This window comes from Buceros rhinoceros, unplaced genomic scaffold (genome assembly GCF_000710305.1).
Source record: "Buceros rhinoceros silvestris isolate BGI_N320 unplaced genomic scaffold, ASM71030v1 scaffold15365, whole genome shotgun sequence".
Lineage (NCBI taxonomy): Eukaryota > Metazoa > Chordata > Aves > Bucerotiformes > Bucerotidae > Buceros > Buceros rhinoceros.
In genome coordinates this window covers 48,281-58,565 of record NW_010412439.1, presented here as the reverse complement: position 1 = coordinate 58,565, position 10,285 = coordinate 48,281, and the positions used below count along the sequence as shown (strand labels likewise).

General features: G+C 44.1%; 1 protein-coding gene across 1 annotated transcript in view; it reads left to right on the top strand.

Moving 5' to 3' along the window:
- Positions 1–1,488: 1,488 nt before the first annotated feature.
- A1CF (APOBEC1 complementation factor) overlaps positions 1,489–10,285 on the top strand; it is a 20,124-nt gene continuing 11,327 nt past the window's right edge. The window contains exons 1-5 of the mRNA XM_010136400.1: positions 1,489–1,587; positions 4,910–5,044; positions 5,219–5,349; positions 6,714–6,952; positions 9,412–9,576. Coding sequence (XP_010134702.1) covers positions 1,489–1,587; positions 4,910–5,044; positions 5,219–5,349; positions 6,714–6,952; positions 9,412–9,576 — 769 coding nt within the window. The remainder of the gene's footprint in view (positions 1,588–4,909; positions 5,045–5,218; positions 5,350–6,713; positions 6,953–9,411; positions 9,577–10,285) is intronic.

Below are 10,285 nucleotides of genomic sequence, written 5' to 3'. Positions count from 1 at the left end.
TAATGTCCGCAGGCAAAGTGGCCAGCCTCGAATCTTAGCTCTTCCCTCAATAAACCCCCAAAGCGTCATGTGCTGATAAAAGACTCTGGTGTTGAACAGCCAGTTATTGGAGAAGACCTTGTCTGTTCCTTCCGTAGTATCATGGAACACTCAGAAAATCTGCCGTAGCTGAACAGGTTGCATTTCTTTACCTGCGTTTATTTATGTGTCATGCTCATGCGACGTGCACCAAGAGACCTGCTGCACAGAGGGGTTGTAGAGGGTCCTCTCCCCAAAATGTGGCATTAGCTCAGGATGCAGCCACAGCAATCCATCCTCCTTCCCCTTTTCTGTCACCCCGCCTCTGCTCCGCCAGGTTTCCCTTCTCCCCTGATCAAGATCCTCACCACCATCCCATGCCCTTCCCTGTCCCTGTGCCTTGGTGGGTCCCAGGGTGCCCCCCTCATCCCCAGGACACCCATCCTGGCCCCTTTTGACCCTGTTTGCTCTCCAAGCAAGCCTGGGAGTTACCACCTTTTGTTGTCTCCACCTTTGTATAACTGAAAGCAATTTCAGGAAATAGCAGTCATTTTGGATGGCACAATTTAGCGATTTCCTGCTCATGAAGTTCTTGGTCCCACCGGCCTACAGCACACGTCGTAGCTATAAGGAGCCAAGGAGGCAGCTGGTTTTGCTCTTGCTGGTGTTCAGCATCGGCCCATCATCATGAGTCCTCAAGCTCAATGCTGCAGCTGCAGACTTTGTTTCTATGTCTGGATCACACAAATGGTTTTTGCATGAGCTCAAAGCTCAGCATGCAGCAAAAAACAGGGCAGCCTGAAATTATAGGTAGCAAGTCCATCTTATAATTTCACCTTTGCCAATTCAGATTTCAGCTTTACAGTATTTTCAACCCAAAACCAAGACTTAAAAGTTAGATACGACCTAAAACTACAGCTCTGAATCTAAACACCTGAACCCAAGGTTGTTTCAGCCCTAATCTAGATACAGACCTAAAGTTCTGCCATATTCTAGATTTTTAAAAATGGGCCAAATCTGGACCTAGGTCTTATTTCTCATAAAGTGCTGGACATAGCTTGTACTAGATTCCCTCCTCATGGGATGCCATAGCATGAAGGACTTACTTCTCTTCACGCGCTTGGCACAGAATCAGGCATCTTACATGTATTTCCCCTGCCAAGACACGTGCGCCGATACGTGACAATATCCCTCTGCATCTCACTAGAATGCTGTTCGAAATCCGACTGAGGGTTTAAATGCTGTTTGTTGTCATGCGACGTGAGGGGGGTAGTTTTACTTCTTCCATGGTCTGTGGTGTTCCATTTTGGTTTTATCTCAAAATAACTGATTTAGTAAGAATGATCCTGTTAACTTTCTCAGGAGGGTGGACTTTCTCCTTCTGGCCGTATTATTTTATTTAATTTATCTTAAATTTGATTGCAGTGAGCACCCCTAATTAACCTGATTTTTTGCTGATAATCACTCACAATGGAATCAAATCACAAATCCGGGGATGGATTGACCGGCATACAGAAAGAAGCCGCCCTCCGTGCATTAATTCAGCGAACGGGATATAATTTGATCCAGGTAGGAGCTCACGGTCATGTCCTTTTGTGAACAGCGTCTGGCCTCACCCTGAAGCGATGCGTTGCACTGGGGGCTTGAGCAGTGAATCTGTACTCATCAAGTGCTCCTCACACATCCTGCCTCTGTTTTCTCTAACGTAGGTGCTGCACGTACCTACACGTAATAGATGCTGGGTTTTATGCAGCAGGATCTTATTCCTGCAGGAATTCTTTGCCCAATGCCAAATTATGATAAGAGTGGGGGAGAAAAAAAGACAGAGCACTGCTAAAATGTTGGGAAATGGGATTTCTGTCTCAAAACCATGGCTGCAGTGATAGCGTAGCAAAGAAGATGCACTAAAAAACATTCAGGTCCAGGGTTGGCCATAAGAATTACAACCAGACCAGGTCACCACCAGACCTGCCTTTTGCACAGACCCTTGCACACGTACAAGTGCACATGAGGCAGGTGCCTCACCTGCCCAAACACCAAAGGTTTGCTCCCATTTACTCTTCAAGGTCTCCAAGTGCAAAACTGGCTAGGGCAGATGGAGACTGGGCTTGTCCTTCAAATGCCATATTGAAGAAGTCTTTCTCAGTTAGCATGACCAAAACTAGCTCATTTTTCTAAAGCACTGAGCACTAATATGACCAACCTTGCATCCTGGAAGAAGTATCTGGAAACACCCAATTTTAGGCAGGTGGCTGCCTTGAACTTTGTCTTGCTTTGCATGGTACTAGAGGACACAACGACCCAAAGCAAAAACTGAGACTCATTTTCCTCTAGCCCTTAATCCTGTGTCCACCTCAGGATCAGGCCAGCAGCTGGGTTTGTTGCCCTTGAGGAGGTTTTCTGCTGTACCTGACCCAGAAGGTCAATAAATTCTCTGTGTCCTATATTTACTGTGGCTTTCTTCATCCTTGTCTTCAGTTCTTCATACTGTCACATCTGAGAATAGCTCATGACTAAACCACAGACTTCAAGCCCCAGCCCCCACCTCCAACCCCAACATCTTCTTTCTCCCTACCTTTGCCATTCCAAGCTTACTATTTCGTCTTTTCTTTCTTTCTTCCTTTTTCTTTCTTCCTTCCTTCCTTCCTTTCTTCCTTCCTTCCTTTCTTCCTTCCTTCCTTTCTTTCTTTCTTTCTTTCTTTCTTTCTTTCTTTCTTTCTTTCTTTCTTTCTTTCTTTCTTTCTTTCTTTCTTTCTTTCTTTCTTTCTTTCTTCCTTCCTTCCTTTCTTTCTTCCTTCCTTCCTTTCTTTCTTCCTTCCTTCCTTCCTTCCTTCCTTCCTTCCTTTCTTTCTTTCTTTCTTTCTTTCTTTTTCTTTTTTTCCCTCCCTTCCTTATTTCCTTTCCATGTCTCTTTGGGTTTTTCTTCCAACCTATCTATGGGCTCAGCCAAACACCTCCCTTAAAGCATGCCAGGGTCACTCGTCTTTGTGAAGTGGATGATTAAGTCCTTCTTCCCTCCAGACACCTTGTCAAGACGAGTTTGTTGAGATGCTGCCTGCAAGACAAAAATGAAGCCACTGCAGATTGAGGGAAGACTTTATTTTCTGCTGTGCCTCATCACACAACAGCTCCCACAAATACTGACAAAATGAAAAAAAAAACCCGATTGTCTCTCACTTGGCTTCAAGTGGGATAGTAAGTCTCCTCTGACCATTTTCAGACCATTATTGATGAGTTCAGCATTCCTCCAGCCAACACACCAGTGAAGATTGCAGATGACGGCAACAACACAAAACACAACCATCGCTTTTTTCTTCACCTAACGAAAGGCTTGAGAGATGGATAAAGCCTATGCCAGCAACATACTCAGCCAAACTGGGGGCAGAAAAAGAGCCTGAAAGTGTTAGTGGTTTATTTTTATTTTCCTGCAAAGATCCCTGCTTTAGGCCTTCCTCTTAAGTCAGCTGCACAGGTATTCACCTGCCTGGAATAATCCCAGAGTGGGAAATGACTACAGAAATGACCAGGGAGCAAAAACTAGAAAAATCACCAGAATGACCGGAGTTCCAGCTCCTCTGGAATTGATGCAGGGCGGGAGAGGGAAGAGGAAGGAAGCAAGCAAGCAAGCAAGCATGCGAATGAAGATAAGAAGGAAAACAAGAAATACGGGAAAATAATTAAAGATAGGACAGGAGAACATAATCAGACTCACCTAGCAAGAGTATAACAAAAAGAGAAAATATTGGCTGTTTTTCACAGCTTTGAATATTATTTGAGGCCAAGACTTGTTCCCTGCCTGAAGAAACTCCTGGGTTGGCAAGTGTATTTTTTGCCCCTTGCATGGTCTCCCAGCAGCAATTGCTCTCCTCTGTTCCTGCTGTGGAGCTGCTTGTGTCATGTCCTCTGCCCAGACCTTGTCCTCTGCTGGGTCCTTTTGAAATTCCCAGCACAGTTAGGGCAAGGGCTTCACTGCTCCTAGGTGCAGGAAGGAGCGGGCATTGGGGTGCACCGTTTCTCTAGGCCCATCTCCAGGCCCAGGTCCTCACCATGCCTTGTGCCAAGCATTGCTGCCTCTTCACTAAGCTAACTGCTGACACAAAACTCTTTCTTCAAGAGCGCTGAACAGCTCCAGCATCACTTGCTGCCAGTGATGCATCAGGCTCCCTGAACGTCCCCTTTCACTCTACTCACATCTCTCTCCAAATTTCTACCTTCATCCCAAGCCTTTCCTCTATATTACCACCTTCTGAGGTCCAGATGCCTTCTGGTTTTGGAAGGTCCTTCTGCTTTCAGACATGATCCTTCCAGTATCTTTTCTTTTCCAGTATTCTTTTCTGGTCTGTAGAGCAGGAAACTCTCCATCGATTACTAAAAGAAGAGGCAATATCATTGCTAATAAATGTTTATGATTGGATGAGGAGTCATGACGAGTTATGAATTTTACAAGTGTCATATTATGCAGTCCACAACTAAAGTACTAATGCCATAGAGATTCACCTCCTGTAGCCAAGAAGACCTACACTTCTCAAGGAGGAATTTGGCTGTCTTCATCTTGGACACTGAAGTAGCAGCTGAGTTGCAGATCATACCCTGATGCTTGCTCCTTAGCAAAACCCAGCTAGTGCACGTCAGACCCTTCTCCAGTACATCACCAGTATGCTAACCAGCTTATCAAACCCTTTCAGCATAGATACGGCAGTTGGGCAGCCAATGCACACCACGTTATCTTTGATGAGTTTGTACGCAGTTGCTCCTTGACGGGAAGGAGGACACAGGTCTCCAGCCCACTGTTAATGGAGCGTGTTTGAAGTGTCGTTTCCTGGAAAGGGGTTGGTTATATCCACATTTAAAATCTGTATCTAAACCATTCTTTTATTTTTCTCCATGGCAGGAAAATGGGCAGAGGAAATATGGAGGCCCACCTCCTGACTGGGATGGTCCTCCACCAGAGAGGGGGTGTGAGATCTTTATAGGAAAACTGCCCCGAGACCTCTTTGAAGATGAACTTATACCACTGTGTGAAAAAGTAAGACTTTATGGTGGGTAATTGTATTGCAGAGGTTGATGATCAAAGCTGCATTTCAAGGCTGGAGACTATTTGGCCCAGACTACTGGTGGAGCTCTGGCGTGACATAGTCAAGGAAGGACTCAGTCTTATTTAAGCACCCCTCATGTTGCTGACAAGTGTTTTTCTTTGTAGATAGGCAAAATCTATGAAATGAGAATGATGATGGACTTCAATGGCAACAACCGAGGCTATGCCTTTGTGACCTTCTCAAATAAACAGGAGGCAAAGAATGCAATAAAGCAACTCAATAATTATGAAATTAGGTAAGTGTGGCAAACACCTTCACATCTTCTTTAAACCATGTATATTAGTCCGGTTTTTAATGTAAGTCGTATTTTTCCTTGCAGCCCAGAGGAAAGTTATTTAGATACCTGAGCTTTAAGAGGAAATCAACCTCTTATATCCCCATGCAGTCATTGCTTTATGCCATAAGCTCATCAGAGCCAAAATCTTTCGCAGGAAATTTCTTCCTTACCAAAAAACACAAACCAAACCAAAAACAACCCTCTGGGCTGCTTGTGGATTTATTCCCATTCACAGTCTCTTGTGACCTATACTGCAGGTGTGATCTGGCACTCAAAACAACTGCAAAAAATGGTGAAATAGGATGGCAAAAATGGTATTTCCTAATAGATGGGAACAGAAAAAGCCCTCATGTCTGTGACTAAAAAATGGGAACAAAACACCCAGAAATCAATGACACATGGACCCATCCATATGTTTGGGTTTGATTTCAACTATACCTAATGGTTTTTTCCAGCTCAAAATGGGATGAGTAAATGCCTTTGCTTAGAAACATTTAGAGATAAACCGTTCTGGCTATTTTATGGCTTTCAGTTTTGTTTTTAATTAAAAAAAGATGAGTTGCGAATTGCTTTACTAGCAACTGCAACCCTAAGCATGACCAGCTCAGAAGGCACACAGGGAGGGCTTGGAAACATGATTTGTACTGGAGGTTGGAAGGTCTTAAAGATAAGGCTTCATCCACCTCCACATTCTCTGCTTACTCTCTTGTTTCAAAGACCCCTCTAAAGAAGTTTTAACTTCTCAAGACCTTCAAGTCATACTTGGACTATGAAGAGGTGAGCAAAGTGTGAGGAAATTTTTACTTTGGGGTCTGCACAACAGTTGACATCAGCAAGCCCCTAAACGGTGTCTCTCCATGACAAGGGATTTTCTTTCCCCCAAACTTCAGTCAAGAGGTGCAGCGGTGACTGGGAAGACACAAGTCACTGGTGAACACAACGAATCCTGGCTTATGCCAGTGGCAAAACAAGAGTGACTGCTGTGACCATGGGTGGTAGGGACAGTTGCGTGTTAGCAGCTGGTTTTGCAAATAGTAAAAGGGAGAATCCCAGGAAAAAAAATTTGGCTTTGAGTTCTCCCTGACCTCAAGTCATTCATTTCAACTGTGCTGCCTTACTCTGACGTCAAATTTAGCAGAGTGACAGCCTTCAGGTTGGTTTGGCATTGAGCAAAAGTGCTTGAATATTCCAAACAGCATATGCTACGGGAGCAGGAGGCCTTGTGTTTGATCTTGTGTTTTGGGACAACAGGGGGATTTTACTTTAATTATCTGAGAACCCACCCTGACTCCTGACAAACCAGCAATGTTGTTTATGCTCAGGAACGGGCGTCTCCTCGGAGTTTGTGCCAGTGTGGACAACTGTCGCCTATTTGTGGGAGGGATCCCCAAAACAAAGAAGAGGGAGGAAATTTTAGCAGAGATGAAGAAAGTCACGGATGGAGTCGTGGATGTCATTGTCTACCCTAGTGCAGCTGATAAAACCAAAAACCGGGGTTTTGCTTTTGTGGAATATGAAAGCCATCGGGCAGCAGCCATGGCCAGGAGGAAACTGCTCCCAGGTCAGTACGGACGGTAAGGGTGGTAGGGATGGCTTTATCTCAGGGGTTACCTATGTACACGTTGCACTGCAGTGAGACTGAAGTCTCCCGAGGACCCAAGAACCCAAGGAAGTGAATGCCACTGGATTTTCTCCTCTTGGCTGCTAGAGACACTTCGAGCAAGGAAGGACCCCAATACACCATGGCTGTCTGAGGGAGTCACCCTGGCTCTGAGGTGCGGGGTGCATGATTCACAGCAGAACCTGGTGTAGCACCATGCTCATTATCCACGCTCTTCATTTAGGATTATTCATTTAGTGTTTTATTAAAAGTAGAGCTAGGGGGATTCGGCTGTGTGATTCCATAAGCTTTGTTGTAGGATATGCATTACCTTGTGGTTATCTTGCGTAATATATGAAATAGAGCCTCAGTTATGGTCTCTTGGAGAAAATCACTCAGAAAAGCACCCAAGAATATATTCAGCCTTGAAAATGCGCTGAAGATGTTCCTGAAAATGGATAGAAGAGTACTTCAAAGGAGGAATTGCTTTAGGATTTAAACAATATAAAGAATAAGACTCTGCAGTTTAGCGCTGGGAGACGTTCAAAGACCGTTGTGAACCAGTGAGAGGTTTGTCAGGTGTTAGATGAAGAAGTCACTTACCATTAAGTGCATTTGCAGTGCTTTCATAAATTGTCTCACCTTCCTCATGATCAGCTGCTCCTGCACTGCTTTGTCGAATACAGCTCACCTGCCGGTGAAAGAATCCGATAAACATTCTTTCTGGTTTGAGGCTTGTTCACAATCCACCAACATTCTTTCACTCTTTCTATATGACAGCCCCTGAAACATCCCAAGTAATTTAAATCTTTGTTCTTATTGTAGAAATATGATTTTGAGCGCTGAATACACTTAGCTATTGTGGGATAACTCACACTATTTTTCCTTTTATCCTGCATTTTGTGCATCAGTTTAGCATCTCCCTGCTTGTGGGAGCACATTCATCTGGTGCTTCAGCACAACTTTTTCGTGGTTTCTGTATCAAGAACGAAGGAAGGAGCAGACACAGCCACAGCTGCTGATGGCAGTCTTGGGGAGCAGAGCGCCTGAAATCCTGAGCAAAGATAGCATACCAATGGAATGAGCATGTGGCCCTGAAAAGACATGTGCAAGGCACCGGTGATTTCCAATTTAGGGGCATCCTCTGTAAACAGTTTGGGGAAAGGTTTGAGCAGGAGCCAGAGTCTTCTGATGTTGCAAACATACGGGAGGAGCTTGGAAAAATGTTTCATGCCAGAAATGAATGTGTCTTCAGCTGGTGTGTTGGATCAATGTGACTTTGAATAACGTTATCAAGACGCTTCTGTTACTCTGAAGCTCACTGCTCTTATTTGGAAGGCATATCTAGCACTTGCCATGCTGCTAAGACAGAAAATGGTCGCTGCTGTACATCCAAAGAACCAGCCGCTGGCCACAGACAGAGCTCATGAAATCTGGTGCTCTGTGTATTAATGGGTGGCCAGATTTCAATCCTTCTCTTCTCTCCTGATAAGGTAGGAAGTTCACCCTGTGAGATGTGCAGAAGGGGTAGGGGAAAAAAAAGAGGAGGAAAAAGGTATTATTGCCGCCTAGAGAGGACAGGAAGCCAAGAAACCATCGCCACGTAGAGGTGGCTCTGCCTTACCCAGTGTCCTACTTCCCATCGCTGTGATTCCTACAGCTCTGACACAGGGCCGTGGCAGTCAGTTTTCATTACATATTAAACATTTCTAACTGACTAATCAATTACTTAATGAATTAGGTGACTCAGTGCAAGTGATTATGGACCTCAGTGTGATAACATGGTGACAGCATTACCTTTACCTACCTCTTCATCTGCTCTTTTTATTCCCTGACCCTCAGCAGCTCAGCACAGTGTGGACAGAGCCCATAGGCTTCTCCTTCACACCCACGCTGTTTTATGTCTCATCTCTTTTTGTGCCACCCCTTTTCGACTACTTAGGCTGCAGCTTCACCCAGTGGGAACCATATGACTTCAAATACTTGCACACAGAGACATCCTTGCTTTTACCATTTTGTTGCATCCAGCTGGGATTTCTGGATGCCTTTCCTATTACCTAGGGAATTAAACTTCTGCAGCCAAAAGGGATTTTCATACGTTCATTAACATATTTCCCTTTAGAGAGCGCTCCAGGGAACGCAGACGTTAGTGAATCACGAATCACGCCGTATTTTCACTTCTTTAATTCCGGACACTGCATTTCTGCAGGCGTCTAAGCAGAAGCACACTCAAAGTGTGCCCATCTGCTTTTGGAAGTGAGTTAACGAAGCAGTTGTACTTTGAGCTTAGAAAGGCTTATTTCAGTCTTGTGTGTAGAATTGGCCTGTTCTGATGTTCATACTGCACGTGAAATAGTCTCTGAGCAGAAGTAAGTGGAACCAAAGCCTGTCTGACATCGACCGTGACAATTCCGTTAAAGGGAGGATCCAGTTGTGGGGACACCCTATTGCTGTTGACTGGGCAGAACCGGAAGTGGAGGTGGACGAAGACACCATGTCATCGGTAAAAATTCTCTATGTGAGGAACCTCATGCTCTCAACCACCGAAGAGACCATAGAAAAGGAGTTCAACAACATCAAACCAGGTAGGAACCCACTGACAGGGTAACTTCTAAGTAGGCACTGTTTGCTACTGCAAATGGAAGTATTTCTCCATTCATAAAAGGTCAAAGGAAGACATAAAAGTAACTGGTTTTCTCCCGTAAAATGTTAATGTGTAATACCTCAAAAACCTTCATTAGGCTGAAGGCTCCCACACAACCTGCACGTTATGTCATCCCATTAACGGCTGCTTAATTTCCAGCCAACAAAACTACTAACCTTTTCAGGATGATTGGCAACTGGAAGAGATCCAAAATGCTGCCTGGAGCTGCCTGTGTCATACACGTGATTTGAAATAATTTCAGTCTTTCTTAAAAAGAGGGAGTTGGTGAAACACCTGGGTGATTTCAGCATTCTTCTTCTATGGCAGAGGATGGTGATAGAGTGATTTAATACGAATGCTTTTTTATCTAATCTATCTAAAATCTTAATTCTATCATTTTGGTTTAAAAAAACCCTCATTCTTATGCAAATTTGTGAATAATCAGTGCTTATCCTTTAACAGATAGTATTATAGTAGTCTTTCATGGCATGTACTCGTGCACTTAAGGTGAGGGTGAGATTTTTAAAAAAAAAAAGTAGATTTATTGGGAACAAAAATACTGCCGGCTTTCAAAGGAGATATTACTTCCCAGTTGCTCCAGCTTTAGGAAATTCCACCTAAAACCAATAAAGTAAAAATAACCAATTTCT